Raw genomic sequence first — 27,918 nt, forward strand, 5'->3', positions numbered from 1 at the left:
CCAGACTGAGCAGTGCTCTAGGGGCACTGAGGTTGGCAGAACCTGAGGAGGTGATCTGTCTGGCTCCTGATCTCACTTGCTCACCCATTTTAGGAAGTTAGTATTGTATGATTGAGCATGGTCAAATGGTAAGGCCCACTGAGGAGTCGTCTCAGCATCAGTTATATTACACAAATCTCAGTTGTGTAGGACTTTTCAAAGTGACCATTCAGTACTTAAGTGAGACTGGCTGTTCACATTTGTATTGAAAATCAGAAAGGCAGAGAAGCCAGGGAGAGCTGATACATTCTTACAAATGTATTGAGCTCTAATATGAGATTTGTTATAATGGATAAGGAATTGTGAAATGAAAGCTGGATTGAGAATCAGGGCAAGAATTCAGGTTTTTAATTCTGCCTTAATCTACTTACTTGACTTAGGCACAAGACAATATGTCTAGTAAAGTATCCTTACCTATAAAATGCAGAAATTGAAGTACATTTTGGGGGGTTAGGTTTTAGCCATAGATTTTGGTAATACTTTCTTTTATTTTTTAATTAGTTGTGGGCTTGATCTCAGGGCCTTGGTGCTAACCCTTAGCCTTTTCACTTAAGGCTAGCATTCTACCACTTTGAGTCACAGTGCCACTTCTGGTTTTCTGGTGGTTAATTGTAGATAAGTGTCTCATAGACTTTCCTGCCCAGCCTGGCTTTAAACCTCAATCCTCAGATCTCAATCTCTTGAGTAGCTAGGATTACAAGTTTGAGCCACTGGTGCCTGAATGTGTATGCGTATTGTTTCTTGAGGTGGTACTATTTCTATGCCTTCCCTAGTAAATATTTTCTTTTATATACTTTTTTGATATCATTAAAAGCCTCTTATTGATTTTGTCATATCTTACACTAAATAGAGATAGTCATAGCTCTGTTCATAGTAGTTCATACTATAGGATGAAAGCCCAGTATGTAAAAATGTAATTCTTCAACCACATTTGATATATTGTTAATAGATTATTTTCCTTTTAGGACATCTGAGTTCTTCTTCTATATATCCTGTGTGCAGTGCCCCTTACTTATTGGTCACTTCGTGCTCAGATGAGAAAGTAAGGTTTTGGAGATGCAGAGTAACAGATGGAGAACCTGCTACCTCAAAGAGTGGAAAAACTGATCTTACGTACATTTGGGAAGAATGGCCATTACTTATTGAAGATGGACTTCAGAGCAATAGTAGTATAACTGTACCGGGTAGACCTGTAGAAGTTAGCTGTGCACATACAAATCGTTTAGCAGTGGCATATAAGCATCTTGCATCTAATAATAGACCTTCTCAGGATGTTGTGATGCATGTGAGTATTTTTGAATGTGAGTCTACAGGAGGCTCATGTTGGGTCCTTGAACAGACAATTCATTTAGATGATTTAAGCACAATGTTGGATTCTGGCATTAGTATTGATAGCAATTTAGTGGCCTATAATAAACAAGAGACCTATTTATTCAGTAAAGAAAGTATCACATCAAACACAAAGCATTTGGTTCACTTAGATTGGATGTCTAGAGAAGATGGTTCTCATATCCTGACTGTAGGAATTGGATCAAAACTTTTCATGTATGGACCACTGTCTGGCAAGTTACAAGAACAGACTGGTAAGGAGAGCCTAGCGTTTCCTCTTTGGGAGAGTACTAAAGTTGTGCCTCTTTCTAAATTTGTACTGTTACGGAGTGTGGACTTGGTTTCTTCTGTAGAAGGCTCCCCACCTTTTCCTGTGTCTTTGTCATGGGTCCGGGATGGCATCCTTGTGGTAGGAATGGATTGTGAAATGCATGTATATTCCCAGTGGCAGCCATCCTCTAAACAAGAACCTGTCAGGACAGATTCGTACAGTGGGAGCACTCCTTCCATACTAAGCTTAATAAGACAGAACAACTCATCAAGCTCTGGGCTACAGCCTACAAAGAAAACTCTGACTCGATCCATGACCAGTCTTGCACAGAAAATCTGTGGGAAGAAGACTGCCCTGGATCCTTCAGTGGATATGGAAGATTCAGGACTCTTTGAAGCAGCTCATGTACTTTCCCCAACTTTGCCTCAGTACCATCCCTTGCAGCTTTTGGAACTTATGGATCTTGGCAAGGTTCGGAGAGCAAAGGCCATCTTGTCACATCTGGTCAAGTGCATTGCTGGGGAGGTTGTGGCTCTTAGTGAAGCCGAATCCAATCACGATCGCCGTCTTAGGTCTCTCACCATCAGTGCTAGTGGAAGTACTACCAGAGACCCCCAGGCATTCAACAAAACTGAAAATACAGATTACACAGAAATTGATTCTGTTCCTCCACTTCCTTTATATGCATTGCTTGCAGCAGATGATGATAGCTGTTACTCATCTTTGGAGAAATCTAGTAATGAGAGTTCCTTAAATAAGTCAAAGCAACTGTCCAAAGAAAGTTATGATGAGCTTTTTCAGACTTCAGCTCTAATGCCTGATATTCATGTGTTAGAGTCAGGGGAAGAAAATACAAAGCCCAGAGTCATTGACCTTTCACAGTACAGTCCGACTTACTTTGGACCTGAGCATGCTCAGGTTCTTTCTGGCCACTTACTTCACTCTAGTCTACCAGGACTCAGCCGGATGGAGCAGATGTCTCTTATGGCTTTGGCTGACACAATTGCAACAACAAGCACTGATATTGGAGAAAGCAGAGACAAAAGCCAAGGTAAAATTAAATTGTAGGAAACACTGGTCTTAGAAGGTATATATCAGTAGCATGTACCCTTTGAATTAAAGGAACTGAAAAGAAAATAAGGAGATAATTAAGGTAATTTAAATTTTTATCATTTTTAAGAAAATAAGTTGATCCTTCTAAGAGGAACATAAATAGATAACTATTTTTGATGTGAGTATGGTAGAGGTATTTTATAGTTTTGATCATATGAAGTAAAATCAGGTCCTGGTACTATTTAACAAGTATTAACAGATTATTGGGATGGATATATGATTTCAATCAACATAGAAAATATTACTGCCAGGTGCTGATAACTTACACCTGTAATCCTAGTTATTGAAGAAGCTGAGATCTGAGGATTGCAGTTTGAAGCCAGCCTGGGCAGAAAAGTCAATGAGAGTTTTGTTTCCAGTAAACTACTCAGAAAAAGCTAGAAGTAGTGCTTTGACTCAATTGGTAGAACACTAGCCTTGAGCCCAGGCCCTGAACTCAAGCCCCATGACCAATCAAAAAATTAAAAAAAATATTACTGTAACATATGTATAGAAGAGATAGTTTAAAAGTTCAGAGCAGGGGCTGGGAATATGGCCTAATGGCAAGAGTGCTTGCCTCGCATACATGAAGCCCTGAGTTCGATTCCCCAGCACCACATATATAGAAAACGGCCAGAAGTGGCGCTGTGGCTCAAGTGGCGGAGTGCTAGCCTTGAGCAAAAAGAAGCCAGGGACAGTGCTCAGGCCCTGAGTCCAAGCCCAGGACTGGCAAAAAAAAAAAAGTTCAGAGCAGACAAGTTCAGATTCTGTTAATAGACACTGAGTCAGTTCATTCTGTCCTTTATTTTCTAAATTATGAATCTATTCTTTTTTTCCTTTTTTAAAATTGTGTAGGTAAAATAAATGTTAGAAAGTATTTGGGATGATAACCATTTCTGTCAGTTTTAGAATGCTTCATTCCTCTGTGTGGTGCTATACTATATGCTATCAGACATTTTAGTCCATGATTTGCTTATAAAATGTTTTATGTGTAATAACTGGATACTTATCTCCTGATTGTAGGTGGAGAGACCCTTGATGAATGTGGGTTAAAGTTTCTTCTGGCTGTTCGACTCCATACCTTTCTTACAACTTCCCTTCCAGCCTGTCGAGCCCAACTCCTTCGCCAAGGTGATTTTCATATTAGTCTGTTGCATGGAAGTAAGGCAAGCACATGTGACAGTATTGACAAATTTGACACATTCAAAGTTTGTTTTTAACTTTCCTCATTTTCTTTGCATAAGGCATTGGAAATTTCTTTTTTCGGTCATGGGGCTTGAACTCAGGGCTTGGGCACTGTCCCTGAGCTCTTTTTGCTCTAGGCTAGTGCTTTACCACTTTGAGTCACAGCACCACTTTTGGTTTGCTGGTGGTTAATTGACTTTCTGCCCAGGCTGGCTTTGAACTGCATCCTTACTCAGCCTTCTGAGTAGTTAGGATTATAGATATGAACCACCAGCACCCTGTGGCAATGGAATTTTCAATCCTAGATTAAAAGACTTAAGAGAGAAGTATATTGGACAGCTTAATATTTTGTATATGTGAGGCAAATTAGTATTATTTTATCCTCTAATTTCTAAGACTGTCATTTGTTTTTTGTTTTTTATCTAAATTCAGCTTTCCACCAAAATTAGAAAGTAAAACATTCACTTTTATAATATTTGTCATTTAAATTGCAATAATTTATAATTGTTTATAATAATTAATATGATTAAATATACATGTTTATTTAAATTTAAATGTTTTACAAAAGAGAGACCATAAAAACCAAAAATTTCACATACAAGCTCCTAAACTGGTGGAATTAATACGTATTCCCATGGCCCACTGCTTATATTACCATCTATTCTTTAAACAATAATGTCCATTTTTTATTCCCATAAGGATGGAGCCTATCCATATAATAAATTTTATGCAAATAGTACCACATTGTGGGCTATATTACAAGCACCTCTTTAGAGTTAGTTTCTCTTGCTTGACAAATTTTATGCCTATTAATTTCCCCTCTGCCTCATCCATGATTATCAGCATTCCACTCTTTGCTTCTTTGAATTTGACTTTTTCAGACTCTTCATGTAAATGTAATCATGTGCCTTGTTTATTTCATTTAACATGATGTCCTTGAGGTTTATCCTTGCAGTTACAAGCGTGAACAATTTTTTTTCTCAAATTTTTATTATCAAACTGATGTACAGAGAGGTTACAGTATCATACGTTGGGCATTGGATACATTTCTTGTACTGTTTGTTGCCTTGTCCCTCATTCCCCCCTCCCTCCCCCCCTTTCCCTCCCCCCGCAGGTGTTCAGTTCACTTACACCAAACAGTTTTGCAAGTATTGCTTTTGTAGTTATTTCTCTTTTTTTACCCTGTGTCTCTCAAATTTGGTATTCCCTTTGAATTTTCTACTTCCAATACCAGTAAACACGGTTTCCAATATACTCAGATAAGATTACAGAGATAGTGTAGGTACAACCATAGGAAGGTGATACAAGAACATCATCAATAATAGAAACTACACATACACATAGGACGTTGAAAGTAGTTACAACTGTGATATATCACTTGTTTCCATAACATGGAGTTCATTTCACTTAGCATCATCTTATGTGTTCCTAAGGGTATAGCTATTGGGCCTTGTGATGCTCTGATATGGCTTGCCTAAACCTGTACTAATTATTCCCAATAAGGGAGGCCATAGAGTCCATGTTTCTTTGGGTCTGGCTCACTTCACTTAGTATAACTTTTTCCAAGTCCTTCCATTTCCTTACAAATGGAACAATGTCATTCTTTCTGATAGAGGCATAAAATTCCACTGTGTAAATGTACCACATTTTCCTGATCCATTCATCTATGGAGGGGCATCTGGTTGGTTCCAGCTTCTCGCTATGACAAATTGTGCTGCGATGAACATTGTTGTGCTGGTGGCATTACTGTGATTTTGTTTGTGGGCTTTTGGATAGATACCCAACAGTGGGGCTGCTGGGTCATAGGGGAGTTCTATATTGAGCCTTCTGAGGAATCTCCATACTGCTTGCCAGAGTGGCTGAACCAGTTTACATTCCCACCAACAATGAAGTAGGGTTCCCTTTTGGCCACATCCCCTCCAACAATTGTTATTATTAGTTTTCTTGATATATGACATTCTTGCTGGGGTGAGATGGAATCTCAATGTTGTTTTGATTTGCATTTCCTTTATGGCCAGTGATGTAGAGCATTTTTTCATATGTCTCTTGGCCATTCTCATTTCCTCATCAGAGAAGTTTCTTTGTAAGTCTTTAGCCCACTTGATGAGGGGGCTATTGGTTCTTTGCGGTTTTGTTTTGGAAGAAGGTAATTTTTTTAGTTCTGCATATATTTTAGAGATGAGGCCTTTGTCTGTTGAATGTCCGGTAAAGATCTTCTCCCAGTCTGTGGGCTTTCTGTTTATCTTGAGAGCTATGTCCTTTGCCGTGCAGAAGCTCTGGAGTTTGATGCAGTCCCATTTGTCCGCGTGAACAATTTTTAACTACTATTGTATCATGTAATCTTGGAAACTAGTGCAGAAATGTTATGATCACTTACATTTTATAAATGAAAACAACAGACATTAAGAAACCAAATAACTAGTCTAAGGTTGTATATTTTAGTTTTGTAAATGAAATTGAATATATGTTTTGGTTCTGGAGGTTCTGTAGTGCTATACTTACTTCACTGAGTTATGCTTTTTGCTTGATGTTCTTTAATTCGTGGGAGTTATACCATAAAACAAATACTGACCAAAGGAAGGAAAAGCAACTTAAAGAGGAATACCTTCCCCTCTGTAGTAATGCTTCAGGTATTTCTCATCTCCTAAAGTGTATTATAGGTTACAGCTAGAGGACAGAATTCTTTCATCACAGTGGTATTTGCTGTAAGCATTTTCCATATCTTCTCAAGCAAATGTGTGTTAATTGTACAAGATATATTGTACATTAAGGAAGTAGAGTTCTTTGGAGAACCAACAATAAAAAGTAGCCCTTACTTCAGGAACCTTAAAAGTTAAGTGTGACTATGTATCTCGTAAAAGTTTACACACTTTTATTGTAAATATGTATAGCACTAGTTTGTAGTAATCATTATTAACATTACTTTTTCCCCTTTTTCAGGCCTGTCTACAAGTCATTTTGCATGGGCATTTCATTCAGTAGCAGAAGAAGAACTGTTGAACATGTTGCCCGTAATGCAGAAGCATGATCCTACCTGGTCTGAATTAAGAGCCATGGGTGTGGGGTGGTGGGTCCGGAATAACCGAATCTTACGCACATGCATAGAAAAAGTGAGTGCATTTATTTTGGTGTAAAAAAAGGAATTAATATATTTTGTATGTTTGTTTAAACAGCATTCTATATCTCCTCCTTTGTTATTTTCTCCTCTTTGTTTGGAGCAGAAATATGTTTTGGGGGAGTCTTAATTTTTAAAATGGTGAAGTAATTTTTAAAAGTAATTCCAAAAATTATATAGTTCATTTAATAATGTACTTCTGGTTTTCACCAAGAGAAGTATGTATAGCAAAGTAAATTAGTATAGATGAGCTTGTGATAAAAGGCAGTCTTATTACCTTCTCTTGTATCCTTCTCTACATGTGTTAGTGCTTAAGAGACATAAAATTATTTGTTCACTTAGAGACTTTCTGTGAAAGTTTGACCAGTATTTTCTAATTGCAGGTAGCCAAAGCAGCCTTTTATAGAAATAATGATCCTTTAGATGCTGCCATTTTTTACCTTGCAATGAAAAAGAAGGCTGTGATCTGGGGATTGTACAGGTAGGTTAAAAACTGCTTTATAGCTAAAAATTTTTTATAAGGAGTAAATATATATAGTAAGATATGTTTTATGTGCTACTGATTCATATAGAATCTTGGTTACTTTTGTGTTTAAGGAGCAATTTCATAGGGAAAATACTTGGTTATTTTCCACAGAGGAACATTCCAGATGTTGTCTTTTTAATTTTAAGAATTTCTTAAGGTGTTTCTGTACAAAAGCCACTGTACCAGAGACTGGCATTTGAGTTAGGGGAGAAGATGAGTTGGTGGAGTCTAGGCTAGGATAAGCACCCATCTTCAGCTCTATTGAGAGCATGGGCCAGGTGTCCCCTAAAGCTATCTCCTCCCGGGGCCCTGAACTCATTCCTCTCTCCCTTTTCCTGAGTATTACCTGGTAAACATGAGTAGGAGCAGATGGTTCGCCATTTATTTTTGGTTCAGTTCCAGGTGAATAAGAACATCAACCTTTGGGGGAAATCATGCTTCCAGATCAGTTTTCTGCAAAACTAATTCTTTCAACATCCAAGGAATTAGTTTGATCACCAGAGTCATGTTCAAGCAGGCAAGAAGGAAAGGTTATTGGTGAGGTTTAAATTGGAAAGTAGCATAGATGTTACTATAAGTAACTATCAATTATTTTATATTAATGTATGTATATTGATATAAATTGTTTTGCATGAGTTTAATAGTAATTTTTCTTTATAATTTGACACATTTTAAATAACCTTTGAGATTTTTATGGGAAAGTATTATTTACCTACTCTGCTGACTTGTAGGAGATTAATTCCAAAAATGTATTCTTGATTTTTTTATACTTCCTTTTCTGTATAGATCTCAAAAGGACACTAGAATGACACAATTTTTTGGACACAATTTTGAGGAGGAGAGGTGGCGTAAAGCAGCTCTGAAGAATGCATTTTCTTTGCTAGGCAAGCAAAGATTTGAACATTCTGCAGCATTTTTTCTTTTAGCTGGTTGCCTCAGAGATGCAGTTGAGGTAATGAAAAAACTTTTTAAAATAGCACTTAGAAATACTAAGGTCTTCGTCTTAATTTTACTTTCACCTTAGTAGAAATAACAAGGCTAAATATCTGAAGTAGCTGATAATATTTATAGTAGCCTTTAAAAGTTGTCGTTTAGTTTGAATGGTTGGTAGAATGGGTAGTTCATGACTGTTTTCACAAATACATTTTAAAAAAAGATCTGTTTGTTTTTTGTTTTGTTTTGTTTTGTGCAAATCCTGAGGTTTAAACTCAGGGCCTGGGTGCTGTCTCTTAGCTTTGTGCTCAAGGCTAATAGTCTACCACTTGATTTGTACCTTCACTTCAAGCTTGTTTGCTAGTTAGTTGAAGATAAAGAGTTTCAGGGACTTACGTTTTGGGGTTGGCTTTGAATCTCCATCTTCAGATCTCACTTCAGTAGTTAGGATTATAGGCATGAGCTACTGGTGTCTGTCTTGTTCTACTTAAACATATTTGAATATATCTGGCATTGTCTTTTGTTTGCTTGTTTTTTTTTTTTTTGGCCAGTCCTGGGCCTTGGACTCAGGGCTCGAGCACCGTCCCTGGCTTCTTCCCGCTCAAGGCTAGCACTCTGCCACTTGAGCCACAGCGCCGCTTCTGGCCGTTTTCTGTATATGTGGTGCTGGGGAATCGAACCTAGGGCCTCGTGTATCCGAGGCAGGCACTCTTGCCACTAGGCTATATCCCCAGCCCCTGGCATTGTCTTAATAAACCTTAGAAAACTTTTCAGTGAGTATGAGAAACAATTATGAACATATCTGCATCAATTTGTCCCTTGCTCATAGTCTCAGACAGGTAATTCAAACAAAACAGCCTTTAATTTGCAAATGTAACACCCTTACTAGCATTGATGGAGAAGATGAAAGGTTTAGGAATAAAATGAAATCGCAAAAAAAAATAAAAATAAAAAAATAAAAAATAAATTGAAATCGCTCAAACTGACACTATTTAGAATTTTTATCTGATATAGCCTTATTAGTCTAAATGTTTTCAGAAATGCATAGTTAGTATTAGGAAGCATATTTACAATATTAATATCACTGTTCCCAAGTAAATTTGCCATAGTAAGTCCAGCTTATATATTTGATTCTTATTATTTGTTTGTTAATTTTGGAGACCGATAAAGCCCTGTGTTTTACTAGTTGCTAGTAAGTTAATTAAATTCATCCTTCAATGAAAGATGCTTATTAATGGACAATATTTTTTTTAAGGTATGTCTTGAGAAACTGAATGACATTCAGTTAGCTCTTGTAATAGCAAGACTACATGAGACTGAATTTGATAAATCTACAACATACAAATCAATTTTACAAAAAAAAGTTTTGGGCATTGATTCTCATGTCAATGGAGGCAGTTCATCAGACGTAAGTGTGCATTGTGATCCTTTCCTTCGGAGTATGGCATACTGGATTTTGGAAGATTACAGTGATGCTCTGGAAACATTAATAAAGCAACCAATCAGGCAGGATGATGGTAAGCTGTATTTCATAGTGGTTAATGAATAAGTATATTAAGCTTGCTGGATGTGCATACCATTGTTGAGTATCAAGGGTGTTACATAAAAAATTGAATTTACTGCTGGGTGCTGGTGGCTCACACCTGTAATCCTCGCTCCTCAGGAGGCTAAGATCTGAGGGACAAATTCACTGTGAGAATCCACTCAAAAACCAGAAGTTGCACTGTGGCTCAAAGGTAGAGCCCTAGCCTTGAACAAAAGGTTCAGGGACAGTGCCCAGGCCCAGAGTTCAAGCCCCATGACTGAACAAAAAAAGGAAGGAAGGAAGGAAGGAAGGAAGGAAGGAAGGAAGGAAGGAAGGAAGGAAGGAAGGAAGGAAGGAAGGAAGGAAGGAAGGAAGGAAGGAAGGAAGGAAGGAAGGAAGGAAGGAAGGAAGGAAGGAAGGAAGGAAGGAAGGAAGGAAGGAAGGAAGGAAGGAAGGAAGGAGAAAAGAAAGAAAGAAAGGAAGAAAAGAAAAGAAAAGAAGAGAATTTAGGGTTTTTGTGGCTTGGTGGATTGAGAATACAGGGTATGCATCTCATTTTCAGAGAGTTAAATCATTTGAAAATGAATTCAAAGTTTTCTGTTGTTACGAAGTAGATTTATTAAACATATTATTAGTATTTGACTAAAAATACTTTGAATAAATACTAAAATAAAACCAGTTTTGTAGTTTAGGTTCTATCTACTGCTTTTTATAAACAGTTTTATAATTCTTACAGTAAAATTTGTATACACTGTAAAGAAAGTTGACTTAAGTCAATTTTGTGTGTGTGGTCATGGGGTTTGCACTCAGGGCCTGGACCCTATCCCTGACCGCTCAAGGCTAACACTCTACTACTCATCCCACAGCTCCATTTCTTGCTTTTTGGTAGTTTATTGGAGATAAGGGTCTCACTGACTTTTCTGTCTGGGCAGGCTTGAAACCTTGCCTCCCAGAACTCACCCTCCCGAGTGGCTAGGACTACGGATGTGAGCCAGCAGTGCCTGACTGTGATTAAAAATTCTTAAGCTCAAGCTCTTGAAGTGTTTTGTTCATGAAATAAATGACAGATATTTCTTTAAATGGACCCTTTAAAGTTCTACTTCCATGTTTTCTTGTAGAAATTGTTTTGGCTAAAGTGTTCCTAGAAGTTAGTATAGAGTAGAATTTTTTTATATAAATTTGTATAAAATGATGGAACTTATTTTTTGTTGTTGTTAACATATGTTAGTTATACAAGAGGGGTTTCCCAGAGGCTGGGAGTGTGGCCTAGGAATAGAGTGCTTGCCTTGTATACATGACGCCCTGGGTTTGATTCCTCAGCTCCTCAGATATGAAAAAAGCCAAAAGTGGCGGTGTGGCTCAAGTGGTAGAGTGTTAGCCTTGAGCAAAAAGAAGCCAGGGACAGTGATCAGGCCCTGAGTTCAAGCTCCAGAAATAGCAAAAAAAAAAAAAGGGGGGGGGGGAGGGGGAGGGTTTCCTTGTGTGACATTTTCATTCACATAAACAGCAGATTCTTGTCAGTCTCCCAACATGGCTTTTCTGTCCCAGTCTTCCCCTTCTTAAGGTAATTTCTGTACGCTTCATTGTTTTATTTTCATACATGCAAAATAAACTACACTGAACTATTCATACTCTTTGTTAGACTTCTTTGCTCCTGCTGGTGTTCACCCTACCATCGAAACCTTTGGATTTACTGTTTTGTTATTATTTTTTTTTTAGTGTGTATTAATTGCAACAAGAGCTTTTACTATGGCCTCTCATTTATGCATGTATCATAGTCTGCTCAGAATAACCCTCTCTGTTGCTTTCTTTTCCCCCCAAATCCTGTTTTCTCTATATATTTTTAGATTAATATAAAATTGCATATTCTTAGAGTCATTTAAACCTGAATTTTTCAGGAAGAAAATGCAAAAGATAATAGTGACTTGTTACAGGATAATAGAAATAGTGACAGAGAAATATTTGTATTTGAAATAATGTCTAGATTTTTGGAACAATAGGTAATTATGTAAAGTGTTGTTTTAGATCAAGAAGCTTTTGCAGATAAGATGACTTTTGGATAGAGAACCAGTTGAAATGAGTATTCATTGTAGATATCTAGGTAAAAAATTGTCTATACTACAAGCACAGTAATAAAAAGTCCCTGAGGTGAAAGTGAGTGCATCTAAACATAAATGAAATTTAGACTTTCAGCAGTAAGTATATTTTAGGATGCTGTTGGCATTGGAGAAGGTGATATACAAGTTGTCAGCATATACATGATATTTAAATGAGGGCTATATGTGAGTTCAACTGAAGGAATAGAAATAGAAAAGAGATGATGTACTGACCTCTTTAGTCATGGGCAGAGAGGAGGAGTCTAGCAAATTAGAGGAGTGACCAGGACAGAAAGAAAAAGAATTGTTTCAGTGGGAAAGCAGAATAACTTTTGTTTTCCAATTGCGTTGAAACACTTTTCATTTCAAATGTCTTCTTGTGTGTTCAGTGCTATGGATTGATGTGGCCTATTAATAAAATTTGTCAGAAGACCGGATAAAGTTAACATAGTAGGGAGGGGGGAGAGGGGAATGAGGGAGGAGGTAACAAACAGTACAAGAAATGTATCCAAACCTAACGTATGAAACTGTAACCTCTCTGTGATTAGTTTGACAATAAAAAAAAAGAAAGGGAAAAAAAAGTTAACATAGTAGAGACAAAGTTCTGTATAATATACTCAATTCACATCTTAAACTTTTCAGTTCTGAAGATGGATTTACATTTACTTTCAGATCAAGTCTTGGAGTCAGCCTGTAATCCTGCAGTTTTTAATTTTTACAATTACCTAAGGACACACCCTGTTTTGCTAAGACGTCATTTTGGATCAACTGACACATTTTCTGCACACCTGGGTTTACCAGGGCAGAGTGGACTGGCAGGAACAATTAGTTTAAGTGAAAGAAGGTTATTTTTTACTACTGCTAGTGCTCATCTAAAAGCTGGCTGCCCTATGTTGGCCTTGGAAGTATTATCAAAGATGCCCAGAGTCATCAAGAAAACAAAACCTTTTTGTAGAACATCTGGTTTTCTGGATACTAGTAAAAGTTCTTCTCCACTAAAATTGGATGCAAAAGAAGATAAATCTTCTGCAATTAACTGGTCCCAGTCACTGATGAATGGTTTTGAATCTTCTTCAGAGAGTTCTTCAGAGAAGCAGTCCAATTCTACTCTTTCTTTTGATTGGAGCCAACCAAGTGTTGTATTTCAGGATGATTCTTTAGAGTTAAAATGGGACAGTGATAATGATGAAGAAAATGAGGATCTTCCTATTTGCATGAAAGAACTGAAACCATTACAGAGAAAAGTAGATACAAAATTAGATGAAGTAAGCAGTTACACAGACTCTTTCAGCACCCTAGATGAAAATGACATTTTAAATCCATCAGAAGATATAATTGCTGTTCAGTTAAAATTCAGAGCATGTTTAAAGATTCTCACAGTAGAACTTCGTACTTTGTCTACTGGCTATGAAATAGATGGTGGAAAATTACGTTACCAATTATACCACTGGCTTGAGAAAGAAGTGGTAGCTCTTCAGAGGACATGTGACTTTTGCTCAGATGTGGAAGAACTGCAGACCACAGATGACAAAAATAGAGATGAATTGAGATTCAGTGAGGATGCTGATGGTTTGCATCAAACAAAAGCAAAACAACTGAGAGAAAGTTTTCAGGAAAAGAGACAATGGCTCTTGAAATATCAGTCACTCCTGAGAATGTTTCTAAGTTACTGCATACTTCACGGCTCCCATGGTGGGGGTCTTGCATCTGTAAGGATGGAATTGATTTTGCTTTTACAAGAATGTCAGCAGGTATGCAACTTTGTAATCATTCAAAAAAAAGAACAAAACAGTACATGCATGAAGCACCTTTTGGTGTTATATCTTCCTGTTTTAAATATTAAAACTTAATCTTCTTTATTACAATTGCTTTTTAAAGCATTCTCCTTTGTATGTAGCCCATCATTTTATGAATTTATAGACTTGTGTATATATTGCCATTGGAAGGCAGTTCTGTATCAGGCTCTATGCCTTGCTTAATTCATACTACCACATCCTTAAATGAATGTCTTGTAAGGTAATGTCTTGTAAGCTTTTCCTTATTGCATTTTAAACTGTGATAAAACATTGAGCTCCTAAGATGCTTTCCAGGTCTTTAAAGTTTCTATATTTAGAAACACAGGAAATTTTTAATGATTTTGAAGTTTTTCAAAGAATTTTCTGAATTGTTTAACAAATGGGTTATCAACTTTTTTTCTTCTGTGTTTTTAAGGAAACTTCAGATCCACTGTTTCCTAGCCCTCTGTCAGAGCAAACCTCAGTGCCTCTCCTCTTTGCTTGTACAGCCAGTGCCAAAACAGTAGTTGCCAATCCTTTATTGCACCTTAGTAATCTGACACATGATATTCTGCATGCCATAATAAACTTTGATTCACCACCTCATCCGGATAGCCAAAGCAATAAAGTAAGTATGTTTGGCTTCAAGCTTTTGATTTACCTATGTAGGATGGAAAATCTGAAAGATGTATGTTTAGCCTTTGTTAAAGCAAATTTAGCCAGAGTAGACACCAATTGTTACTTTCCCACCTTTTTATTAGTTCTGGTTAAAGAACTCCAGTTATGGATCCAGTTTATTTTATTGTGTTACTTAAACTCAGTGGAATAATTCTCTGTACAACACTTTAATAATAACAGTAAAATTGTATTTTTAAAAAATTGAAGCCTACTCATTTAGCCTTTGTTAAGCTTATTAAGGTAAGAGTAATAGATGAGTGTGTAAATTAATGAGTGGTTCCTTAAGTAGTACATTTAACCAAAGAGATGATTGTTTTTAAAGGATAGAAACTTAATATACGGGTATAATAGCATTAATAGGTAAGTAAATTTTTTTCTTACATGAAAGTATTATACATTTTAAAGATTATTTTTATTGGCTGCTATCTGTTATAGGGGAGCTTTTTGATTACTGGCTTCTACACTTACTATTTTCTGTTAAGTATTACTCTCTTGCCATTTTTTTTTTATGGTAGCTAGAATACATGATGGCATTTTTCTCTATGTCTTGTCCTGAAGTGAACTGGCAATTATTAGTCCTTGCTTCCATATTTTGTTTAAGGAAAGAGCATATTTAGTGTGAGAGGGAATGCTTTTAATATGTGGCTACATTCTCTACTGGAGAGCAGAGAGCTGACATTTGTTTCCTTTTAATTATTCTTGAAAAATAATTATATATAGTAAAGATGTATTTTATAAATTTTGCCAGAAGATTCTGGGGTTTTTTTGGGAGGTGGGGGAATTTCTCCTTAGGCAGAAATCAGTGTAAGCAAAAGATTTTTTAAGTCTTTTTTTGAAATGCTAATTATATTAGATCTTGATAAAAATTATACTTTAAAATCCTATGCTTAATCTTGTGTTTTTTTCTAGGTATATGTAATGCATACTTTAGCAGCCTCGCTTTCTGCTTGTATTTATCAGTGCCTTTGTGGTAGTCATAACTACAGGTAACTATCGTTTTGGAATGTAAGAATGTTTACTGTAACCTGTGAGGTTTCATATTTTATACATTATTAATTTAGAACTATACATAGTAGTCCTTTCAATAATGCAAAAAGCATATGGCTGAGATATTGAGTACTTGTTTTTAATCTTTGAAATTTAGCATAAGACCTCATAATAAGTGAATTTCAAGTAAACAGCCTATTATTGATCACTGCCTTTTGCTAGACATTGTGAGAGATTATTTTAGAATGAATAGGGTAAAGACTCCTTCCTTAAGGTCAGTTTGGTTAGAAAAAAGTAATAATTTGAACTGATACATGATAACAAGGCATAATATTTAAACTATTAGTGCTATAACTTGATAATTAGGAGCCTAATGAGCATGGGATAGGGAGTGATTGACTTGGAATTGAGAGGAATTTCACAGAAGGTACAATGTTTAGGATATTCTCTTCATATTTTAAAGTTTCACCATCATCTAGACTTTAAAAATACTGTTTAACATTCTGTGAAGTCTTTTTATATCTATCTTTTCTTTCTTTTTAAATGTTTTTATTATCTTTAGTTGGACAAAAGAAGAACCATTTAACAAAGCACTTTATGAATACATTGAATCTAGACCAGTGTCACCCCTTTCAACATTTTCACTGCCCTTTCACACCAGTTCTCTTACTTTTCTTAATTTTCTGCCATGTACAATGTGATTCTTGACTGTGTTCTCCTCTCTCCTTCCCCTCTTCATTCACCTACCCCTTTTCTCCTGCCTCCACTCCTTGCTAATAAGAAGAGAAGTTACTATTTAAGAAGCTGAATCAGGAAGATCCTGGATTAAGGCAATCCCAGGAAAATAACTTCATGAGACCGCTTCTAACTAATAGCTGGGCTAGATAGCATGCACCTGTCATTCTGTCTACATCATATCCGTCTTTAATTCTTTGAAGTTTTCTGTTTTTCTGCTAGATACTGGAACTTGTGGGTCCATCTTATTTTTCTTTTATCTTTTTGTTTCATTCAAACAAAAATCCCAACTTTTTTTTCCTGGCATTGATTTATTCTTCTGTAGTGTCCTGCTTTCTATTTAGGCTGAGTTTATACTTTAGGAATTCTTTTTTATTATTAAGGTCTTACTGATTTTTAAAGTTTTGCTAACTTACATTGTTGTCTATATCTATATAGTACATTATATTTTGATGCAGTATATACAATGTATAAAGATCACATGAGGATAATTAGCATATTTATCACTTCAAACATTTATTGTTCTTTGTGGTACGAAGACTGTAAGTCCTCCCTTCCAGGGGCATGAAGTTCCTGGAAGTGCTTACGTGCCCATAAAATGTTACTTTTCTTACAGTGTATACATATGTATAACATTCTTTTCTGTAATTGAGAAAGGTTTAATTAAGATACAGTTCTTTAGGAAGATGTTTTAAGAGTTGAATCCTTGTGTGAATATAAGCATCTTCAAAACTAGCCATGGACTAATAATTGGCTGCTTCTTTAACTTTCTAGTGTTAAAAGCCCATCTACAAAGTAGCTGCTGGAGGGAGTGTTTTGGAACCCTGTGGTTGTAATGGAGTAGAAAACCATTTGTTGGTTTTACTTAAGCCCTTCTTTTTTAAAACCCTGTTGGTTTTTTTATTGTACAGAAAGAAATTTTGTGTGTAATTCTCTGTGCTCACTCTTCATCATCAATGATGAACTAATAGGTAAACTAGGTTTGAGACCTTATAGATGAGGTCTAAATATTTTCTCCACAAGAGAATATTTAATGTTGGGGTTTCCTCTCCCAACTTTATGTGGTACAGTACCTCAAGTGAGATCATGCCTCAGTGTATCATTTACTTGGTAAGACTTATCCTGAATTCCCAAACATATGACATACTCTTTTCTTTTACTTTAGTCATATCTTAGGCATAGTTTCATCTTCATAAACAACTTGGCTGGTTTCTCATATAAGAGTGTATATGCCTGGTACCTGGTTCAGTGCCTGACATAGGGCAGGGTAGCCATTAAATATGGAATTGAAACAAAATGTGTTCTTTTTTTCCCCATCAGCTAGGCTATTTTAAAGTCCTGTATGTAAATCAAGGTGCTGGTGGCTCACACCTGTAATTCTAACTACTCAGGAAGCTAAGGTCTGAGGATTGTGGTTCAAAGCCAGCCCAGGAAAGAAAGTTCATTTCTAATTAGCTACCCAAAAGCTGGAAATGGAGCTGTGGCTCAAGTAATTAGCACTAGCCTTGAGAAAAATTCTCAGGGACAGTGCCTAGGCTCTGAGATCAAGCTTCCAGATTGTCACTCTCCCCTGCCCCCCCCCCCCCCCCCAGCGCACACACACACTAAAAAACCAAGTCCTACATGTGAGCTTGCTACTTGTTCATAGAGATGTAGGCTTTATTCCATTTGTACCTATTCTTTGTAATCACTATTAACGAATATTACGAACTGTGGTTTGGTTTAAAAATATGTATTTATTTATATTTTATAGGATAGTTTACTTTATCTTTGTGGGTCATGGGGCTTGAACTCTGGGCCTGGGCACTGTCCCTGAGCTTTTCAGCTCAAGGCTAGTGCTCTCCCACTTGAGCCACAGTGCCACCTCTGGTAGTTTATTTTAAATAGCACCGAATTATAGAATACACAACCTAAATAAATAGAATAATAAGCAAAAGTTAGTATTTAAGTTACCCTAGAAATTAGATCTCAAATTTTATAAACATTCATGTGAAATTCACTGTAGATTTAAATATTGCATTCTTTCCTTAGTTCATTTCAAACAAATCAGTTTACTGGAATGGTATATCAGACAGTACTTCTTCCTCATCGGCATTCTTTGAGAACAGGAAGCTTAGAAGAAGCAATAACTCCCAACACATCACCAGCTCAATGGCCAGGTATAAGTAATTTATATATGTATGAGGTCTTCTTAATCTTTGATATTAATTTCTTTAATGTTTATTAAAAATGTTAAATAAGCAAAAAGCTTGATTTTTAAAAAATTATTGCTTAGTATAATTATTACTTGGTAATCATTAAATGTTGCTAGAATTGATACCAACTCTGTACTCATCAGTAATTATAAATTCTATAATTACTTAATTCTGTATTATTTCCTCGGTTATATAAAATTATATATTGATTACATCTAAGTGTTTTTTTATATCATTTTAAAATTTTAAAGCATGCATCAGAAGTTGGTGTTATTTGCAATGGGCTACTTGAGTGACTGAAATTGCGAAGATTGCAGCTTGACGCTAACACTGACAGAAAAGTTTGAAAGACCTTTTTTCAATGGAGAGGTGGACACTATGGCCCATAATTATCCACCTATGACAGAAAGCCTGACTTTAAGTGGATTGTGCTTTGGCAGGCTCCTAGGCAGGGCCTCTTTGCTTCTGGGTGGCATTTAAAAGAGCTGGAGGCTAGGCTCTAGCAGTAAGAGCAAGCACAAAGACCTGAATTTTAAACACCCAGTGCTACCAAAAAAAAAAAAAAAAAGTTTTACATATGAGATTTGAGATTGCAAATTTTTAGTGATTACTTAAATTGAACAAATAGCCCAACATTTACTCATTAATTATACTACTACCTATAACACTTGGGAAGAAAAGACTTAATCCTATTGGATATAGTATAGTCTTTTTTTGGTCAAAAACTAAGAAAATTTCAAAACTTAGGAGAAAGTAGTTAATTTTTACTTTAAAAAGTAAAATGAGGGCTGGGATGTAGATCAGTGGCAAAGCACTTGCCTAGCAAGTGTAACATCCGGGATTCAATCCCCAATACCAAAAAAGAAAAGACAAAAAAAATACAGTTAAAAAAACCCAATAAAAAAAAGTAAAATGATAGAGGGGGTAAGATTGATTAGAACATACTGTAAACATGTGGAAATGTAAAAATGAAATTCCCCTCTATATAACTAATGTAAGCTAATCAAAATAGACAGAAAGACAGACAAAAATATATTTGTACCAGGCACTGTTGGCTTACACCTGTACTCATACTTACCTGGGAGACTAACAACAGAATCATGGTTCAAGAACAGCCCAGTCAGACCGTTTTGGGAGATCTTATCATGGAAATAACCATCAAAAAAACAGGTCTGGAGGCATGGCTCAATTGTAGAGCCTTGCAAGCACAAGGCTTTAAGTTCATTAGTCCTGCCCCACAAAACAAAATGTATTATTAATAGTTTTGATGTTTGTTGTTTATTTTAGGAATGACTTGTCTCATTCGCCTTTTGAATTCTTCTGGCGAGGAAGCCCAGTCAGGACTTACGATCTTGCTTTGTGAAATTCTCACAGCGGTGTATCTTAGTCTCTTCATCCATGGCCTGGCAACACATTCCAGTAATGAACTGTTTCGGATTGTGGCCCATCCTCTAAATGAAAAAATGTGGTCTGCAGTATTTGGTGGAGGGGCACATGTGCCCAACAAAGAACAGACACACACAAAAGCTTTACCTGGTCAGTTTTTTAATCATTTTTTTTCTTTTTTTTATAAGCTAAGGTTTTATTCATTCATGTTAATGATAACTTTAACAGAGCTAATTAATTTTAATTTAGTCATGGAAAGCTCTTGTTCCAGACTCTGTTTTTTTTTTAATAAATAGTTTTCTGGTAAAAATGAAACACTAAAAGTTTCTGGTGTGGTTTTTAATCTTTAAGATACTCCAATATCAATGATTAAAACTGTTTTAATTTTATTAGTTTGCTATCAGCATTTTCATTTCTTTGAACTACACTGTGTCATTGTTTTTTTGTTCTATGCCAAATACAGACTCTCTCTTCTTTCTTTGGCAGGAAGGCAATTTGCAATGCCTAGCCCCCACCAAGTAGTGGTGTTCTCCATGGAATGTGTGGGCTTTTCCAAAGCTCTTTCAGCCATCAGTTCCCATAGCCCTCCCAGTCTTGCAGGCAAGATACTAGCTTTAGAAATAGGCTTTTACAATTTTCCTTGCTTTGTGTTCATTTCAAGGGGTTGGAAGAGTGGGATGGTTTTGTTTTGCTTGACATTTATGGAAAATTGACACATTGCCTTTAACTAAGCCATACTTTGGGTTTATAACAATGATTTGCATTTTAGAAAATGACTTTTGCTTTTAACTTCTCCATTTTAAAATATTTTCTAACTCTTACATTTTAACATTTTTAAGTATGGAAAATACAAAGATGTTGGTGCTGATCATATGAAATCAGACTATGGCTTGAAGTGACTTGAAAATATTTCAAAAAAGGCTGCTTTATGATTTGCATATAATGACTGGCTATGGAAGTTTTTGGATTTCTAAGTGTTCACAGTGCCATGAAAGTTAATATTAAAATTTATCCACTACTGCTAAAACTATATATACTATGTTTATTTAAAGATTGAAGCAGGGGTATGGCCTAGTGGCAAGAGTGCCTGCCTCATATACATGAGGCCCTGGGTTCGATTCCCCAGCACCACATATACAGAAAATGGCCAGAAGGGGCGCTGTGGCTCAAGTGGCAGAGTGCTAGCCTTGAGCAAAAAGAAGCCAGGGACAGTGCTCAGGCCCTGAGTCCAAGCCCCAGGACTGGCCAAAAAAAATAAATAAGTAAAGATTGAAGCAGCATCCAGGTGCTGGTAGCTCACACATGTAATCCTAGCTACTTAAGAGACTGAGATCTGAGGATCACCATTTGAAGCCAGCCCAGGCAAGAAAGTCTGTTGAGACTCTTATCCTCAAAATACTCAGAAAAAACGTCAAAAGTGGTGCTATGGCTCAAGTGGTAGTTAGCCTTGAACATAAAGAGGCCCAGGGATGGCACCCAGGCCCTGAGTGCAAGCCCCAGAACCAGCAAAAAAATAAAATTTAAAAAAATTGAAACAGCAAACTTTCCCAACTTGAAAAGAATTGCCATAGTGCTTTCCACTTTTCTGTTTCAGTGATTTATTTAACTATACATGGTAATCTTGGGTTTCCAGGGTTCGAAATGATAGGGAGTAGATGTAACAATTAGTATGGAGTACAGGAAAGCCTATTTCATTCTATACTGACAAACTAAATTAAAAATATTTTAAGTGCTTTTCAAAAGCCAAGCTGTATGTATACATTTGAGCAGCACAACAAGATAGTTTGTCTTTGAACTTTAATATACTTCCTACCTCCCATCTACACTAAGGATAACATGTTACCGATGTAAATAATTTTTTATAAGATATGTGAATATTTTTGTGTGAGGAGGTCAGACAGTTGGCAGAGAACAGACAGGAAAAACTTGCACTTAGTTTCATGATATAGGAAATCATTATTGCCGTAAGCTACATCAGGAATGACCAATGTTCTTTAAACTATATTAAAAGAAAGTTTTAAAAGTGATTATCTTGTTAAAATACTTAAGAGATTATTAGGAGCACCACTGGCTTATATTATGCATCCTAAAAGCTGTTTCTACTAGCCAGTAATTGCTTAAGTTCTATACAACCAAATACTGGTGACCTCGTTTGCATCCCATCAATTGAAACTGTTTCTTCAGTTATCAATGCATTCTCTTATTTCTAATTCAGAGTCCTTCACCTCTCCTGCCAAACAAAAATAGATCATAGATTCATTCCCTTCTGTGTAATACTTAGAAGAACATCAAATTAGTTTATAATTTTGAGCAAAAATCAGCCAGCTTTGTTGGGACTTAGGAGCCTGTGGTGTCTAACTGTCCTATTCTGTCCTTGAGGCATCAAAGCAGTCATAGACAATATGTTAACAAAAGCATAGTTCTGTTTCAGTAAAATACTAAATGCAAAAATAAGTCATAGTGTGCAAACCACTGCTTTAGAGGTAGAATCAGTTTGTTGTTGCTTCATTTGGAATAAGGTATTTAGTTACCTTTTCTGTTAAACAAATTTCAGTTAAGAACTATAGATACCATTTTCAGGCCTGGCATGGACTCCACATTGGCTCTTAGTGTTTGAGCTGCCCACAAAGCAGTACTTGTGAAATTGGACAAGTAGCAGTAGAGGAATAATTTGCAGTCTTTCCTCCATGGCTCCTATATTCCTTGAACAAAGTCTGGAGCTGATGCAGTTTTGGCTCTTTTAAGCTACTGAATATTTAAAGCACTTTGATTTCCTAGTGGGGCTGGATGTAGTTATATTGCTTGTCTGTGGAGACACAAAAATAATCTGAATATGATCAGGAAAAAGTTCTGTAAAAGCACTCACAGAAAATGTTTGCTAGCCAGAAAGTGCCCTTGTTGAATGAGGAAGCCAAATACTTGGTTCCAAAGCTGATCTACTTTGAAAAGGAGCAGAGAAAGCCAGAGGAGAAGAGCGAAGGGGATATGATAGGAGAAAGTGAGAGCAGTAGTGTCTGTTAAAAGCAACAGTTCTATGAAGCAGATCCACTGAAAACGAGAGAGAAAAATCTTCTGAGAATGTAATCAGTTAGGATCATGAACTAACAGTGGTGATGACTTTCAATCTTAAGTGAAATTAGTTTTTAAGCATGATTGTTTTTTGAAAGACACCTATATCACAGAGCAGACTGATTTTATAGGTTGTAGATAAGCAACACTGTGTATATAATCACAATGCCCTAAGAGTTTAGTTGCATTAAATATACAGTATACATTGTCCACCAACAATATACATTGTCCACCACCTCTACAGAGTTAATAGTCTATATAGAAAAGATCTGGTACAATTAATATATGTTAATAAAAAAGAAAAAGTAATGAAACTCATTCAAGATTAGTATATGTTTGTATAATAACTAAGTATAAACTGTACACTTCAAATATCTAAAATCAAGATAAACCTTCAACGTCTAAGAAGACCAGTTTAGCTAAATGAAAACTGGTTTAGAAGAGGTCATTTTCCTGTCAACCAACCTCTCTGTACATCAGTTTGACAATAAAAATTTTTTTAAAAAGGAGGGAATTATACAACACTAAAAAAAAAAATTCTAAAAAGTGTTTTTGAAAGCTTAATACTAGTTGATGAGTTTGAAAGACAATAGTGTTTTTTTTCTGGCGTAAATTCTGATTTTTAAATTTTTTTGTAATAATAGTTTCGTAAACTAAATTACATTTTTCCTCATGTCCAATAAATAAAGTACTTTTTGTAGCATAAGGTTTAAATGTACTTTGAGCTTCAAAAAGAATACTTTTAAAGTAAATCAGATCAGAATTTTGCAGATCAGAATTCTTAACAAAAAAATGTGAAACTACTGAAATTAGCAATTTCTTTTTTGTATTTAAAAATATTGTTGTTATAAAGGTGATATACAGAGGTTACAGTTACAGTCAAGTAAAGAGTACATTTCTTTTTTGCCATTTCCTTTTTAATCAAGTTTAATTTCTATAATACATTTGTGAATTCTATAATACATACTAATGAAAAATCTGATTTTTCTAATAGCTAAGCATGGTGTCCTAAATTATGTTGTTATGGTTAATTTTTTAAGCTGATAATCAGCTAAGCATTAGCAATTTTCAAAAGATACTATATTTTGGCAACAGTTAGAAATCCATACTTTTGCTTTTCATTGCATATTTTAAAGCAAAACAAAATAACCTTTTAAGAATTTTCATTGCATTTTGTGAAAATATTTTCTAAGAACTCTGTCTTTTCTGTCTTTATAAAATTTGCACTAAAGAGTATTTCTTTCCAAATTTAGGAATGAAATGAAAAATGAGTATTTTGCTTGTAGTTAGTATGTCATGTTTTATGTCTCGAAGTTGCTAGTGGCATATTTTAAAGTATCTCTGGCCTTTTATCATTTGTGTTAAATACAGATTCAATGTATTATTATGAATAGCATTCCCATTATGAAATTGTATAAAAATAAGGAGTTCTGTGTTTAATATTTAGTGATTACCACATTATTGCTATAATTTCTTTAGTAACATCAGAATATCTTGCTTAGAAAAGATGAGTATAGTTAAAACATAAAACAAAATTAGAAGGGGAAGCACAGAAATGGTGGGACAAAGAGTGAACTAATTTAGCAGTAATAGATGGATGCTGTGTTGGAAATGGACTATACGACTTTGTGGGAAGGGAGTCTAGAGGGAAAGAACTGAGAGAAAATGAGGGAGGGGGTGGTACTGTTCTAAAAGAAATGTATTCAATACTTGACTTATGTAGCTGTAACCCCTCTGCAATCAAACATTCCAAACACTGTGTGTGTATGAGAGACAAACCCACACAGAACGAGAGAGAGAGAGAGAGTGAGAGTGTGTGTGTGTGTGTGTGTGTGTGTGTGTGTGTGTGTGTGTGTGTGTGTTGGGGCTTGAACTCGGGACCTGGGTGCTGTCTCTGAGCTTTTTTGCTCAAAGCTAGTTAGTGCTCTACCACTTGAACCACAGCTTCACTTCCAGCTTTTTTTTTTTTTTTTTTTTTGGTGGTGGTGGTGGTTAATTGGAGATGGGAGTCTCACAGACTTTCCTATCTACCTTCTAACCATGATCCTCACATCTCAACCTCCTGAGTACCTAGGATTATAGGCATAAGCCACCAACACCCATTCATTCCAAACACACTGGTGAAGAATACTTTATCAGTTTCTGTAACATACCCTTTTGTATAAGATCTTTCATATTTTATAGAGTGCTTGCAAATGGAAAAAAATTAACATATCTAAACCAATGTTGTTAATTTCCATGTATTGCCAACTAAACAAGATAAACTGAGTTACTTTTTTTCCAAAGTTGGCAGCACATCTAAATTTCAAAAAGTTTATGTTTTATATGTATTGTATCTGTTTATATGTATAGAGACCAAAACCAGGAGTGTTTTATGCATCAATGGCTTTTCCAGGTTCAACAGCCTATTAATGACCTTGCAAAAAGCTGTGGATCCTAAATGTGACTAATTTTTCTTTAAGGATAATACATTTTTGTTAATGTCTTAGACTTTTGTTGAGTACCATCTGATAAAATTAATTTTTCAAAAGCATTCATATATTTTGTTAATTACTACAGAAGCATAGCTTTCTATTAAAAAAAAAAAGAGTAGAGAAAGCAAGTTGGGCACTGGTGGTTCAGACCTATAACCTCAGGAGACTGAAAGATTGTGGTTCAAGGCTTTGGGACAGTGTCCACGACCTGAGTTCAAGCCCCATGAGAATTAGAAAATTAGAGAAAGCATAGAAAGAGACCTTCCAAGTAATTCACATTTATGTTTCTATAGACAATTTTTTCTTTATGTCACTCCTAAAGCTCCTGGGTAGTGGTGAAGCGTGTCTTCTGTTTTACCTAGATTCCCTTGGATCTTCTTTTCTAGTATTTGTGGTAGTGTAAAGTCTTATACGAAGAGTATTTTGAATATATTTCCTCCATTCTAGGTTTTGGGGGTGGGTAATAAGTATCAAAACCAAAGCCTCTAAGCTGGGCGCTCGTGACTCACACCTGCAATTCTAGCTACTCAGGAGGCTGTGATTTGAGGATCACAATTCATTGCCAGCCTGGTCCAGAAAGTGTGTGGGACTCTTATCTCCAACAAACAACTTAGAATGTAATAAGTATAAAAATGTGGTGTTTCCTTTTCATATCCCAGTAGGTCATTTTGTATACTAACTACTTTAGAGTATGCTTTGGTCTTTGATTTGGAAATCAATCACTACTCTTCACATATTTATCTATTTTTATGCATGTTAATAGAGCATGGGAAAGGTATTTAATAAGGAGTGGGTCTAGCAAATCTGAGAATCCACCCTTCCTCCTAAACTGGATAGTATCATCTGTTAGACCTTCTTTTAAAAAAAATCAGTTGCACTTTTTAAATATTAAGTATCATTAGAGGCTGGGAATGTGGCTTAGTGGTAGAGTGCTTGCCTAGCATGCACGAAGCCCTGGTTCCGATTCCTCAGCACCACATAAACAGAAAAGGCTAGAAGTGGAACTGTGGCTCAAGAGGTAGAGTTGCTAGCCTTGAGCTAAAAGAAGCCAGTGACAGTGCTCATGAGGGCCCTGAGTTCAAGCCCCAGGACTGGCAAAAAAATATATATCATTAGTTCATAGCTTTTTAAATATTTTCCTTTTTAGAATTTTTTTTTTTTTTTTTTTGGCCAGTCCTGGGCCTTGGACTCAGGGCCTGAGCACTGTCCCTGGCTTCTTCCCGCTCAAGGCTAGCACTCTGCCACTTGAGCCACAGCGCCGCTTCTGGCCGTTTTCTGTATATGTGGTGCTGGGGAATCGAACCTAGGGCCTCGTGTATCTGAGGCAGGCACTCTTGCCACTAGGCTATATCCCCAGCCCCCTTTTTAGAATTTTTGAGATTTATTTGTAAAATTATGTTTTAAATTTAACTTCAAGAGTTTGTTTTCATAGTTGACTTACGTTTGAATACATTTGTACATTTTATACTTTGTACTTAAATACCTGGTGGATGGGAAACTTGATTGTATTTATATTTCTTGAGTGGCTGAGCACTGAGGTTGAACTGTCTTGCCCAACCTAAGAAACAAATTTGAAATCTGTTTTATCTTAAACTTACTAGACTTTTATTTCCCCCGTGTCTGTATTTCTTTAAACATAAAATGCTTTAAACCTAAGTTAAATAATTTTCTTTCTCTCCTTACAATTTTGGGTTAATTGGAAGGTATAGGATGATACATGCTGCCTGGCGTCTATTGTGCTCTTTGGCACACTCCCTAGGACTCCCACTGATAGGCTCCATTAAATTGAGAAGTCGAAAATGAGGGAATTCCACTGACATTTAAATGTAGGCACAGAATATTGATTTCCTTGTGTCTCCTTTGACGGCCCAGACATGCCAGCAAATGCCATGCAATTTAGTCTGGAGGGAAGGTCAGGGGGTAGCAATTCCAGACTAGGCTAGCAAGTTAGTGAGACCTCCATCTCAACTAGCAAGACAGACAGGGTCCTACTCTGGTGTAATCCTAGCTAGGTAGGAGAGTGGTCTGAGACAAATCCTGGGCAAAAACTTGTCTAAAAAGCTAAAGCAAGATGAGCTAGAGGCATGCCTGAAGTGATAAGAGTATTTGCCCTAAAAGCTCAATGCCTTCACTTCAAATCCCAGTACTAAAAAAAAAAAAAAAAAAAAAAAATTGAATCAACATTAAGTGGTAAACTGAAACAATAAATGCTAGTTTAGTAACCTTTCTCTTCTTGGATTTTAATTTTAGTGGGAATAATTTGTTCAAAGTAACAAGTGAAGTAATACAGAGAAAGATGATAAAAAGCTGCAGTGTATTTCTTATCTCTGCATTTTCCATTCCTGTTCCTTAGATGAAGTTTGTGAAACACCTCTCATTTCCCCTCTAAGCTCTTTTGGGAGTCATTTCCATAGCTCCAAGAAAGCCACAGTGCAGAGGTGGTAAGGGTGAGGAGGGGTTTCTCAGGAGGAAGGTGTTTTTGTCTACTAGTCTTCCACTGAGACACTA

The 27,918-nt window shown here is 36.1% G+C and overlaps 1 protein-coding gene across 3 annotated transcripts in view; it reads left to right on the plus strand.

The window, feature by feature from the left end:
* Nucleotides 1–27,918, plus strand: part of Dmxl1 (Dmx like 1) — a 101,553-nt gene that overhangs the window by 37,386 nt on the left and 36,249 nt on the right. For 2 of the 3 annotated variants that reach the window (XM_048334290.1, XM_048334291.1), the window contains exons 18-28: nt 1,005–2,690; nt 3,755–3,862; nt 6,857–7,026; nt 7,415–7,512; nt 8,344–8,509; nt 9,746–10,007; nt 12,784–13,862; nt 14,323–14,514; nt 15,474–15,550; nt 18,318–18,445; nt 19,769–20,017. In XM_048334290.1, coding sequence (XP_048190247.1) covers nt 1,005–2,690; nt 3,755–3,862; nt 6,857–7,026; nt 7,415–7,512; nt 8,344–8,509; nt 9,746–10,007; nt 12,784–13,862; nt 14,323–14,514; nt 15,474–15,550; nt 18,318–18,445; nt 19,769–20,017 — 4,215 coding nt within the window. Of the gene's footprint in view, nt 1–1,004; nt 2,691–3,754; nt 3,863–6,856; nt 7,027–7,414; nt 7,513–8,343; nt 8,510–9,745; nt 10,008–12,783; nt 13,863–14,322; nt 14,515–15,473; nt 15,551–18,317; nt 18,446–19,768; nt 20,018–20,353; nt 20,902–27,918 lie in introns of those variants that run through there. The other variant, XM_048334292.1, reaches the window with a different exon arrangement.

Source organism: Perognathus longimembris, chromosome 25 (assembly GCF_023159225.1).
Source record: "Perognathus longimembris pacificus isolate PPM17 chromosome 25, ASM2315922v1, whole genome shotgun sequence".
In the NCBI taxonomy this organism is placed as follows: domain Eukaryota; kingdom Metazoa; phylum Chordata; class Mammalia; order Rodentia; family Heteromyidae; genus Perognathus; species Perognathus longimembris.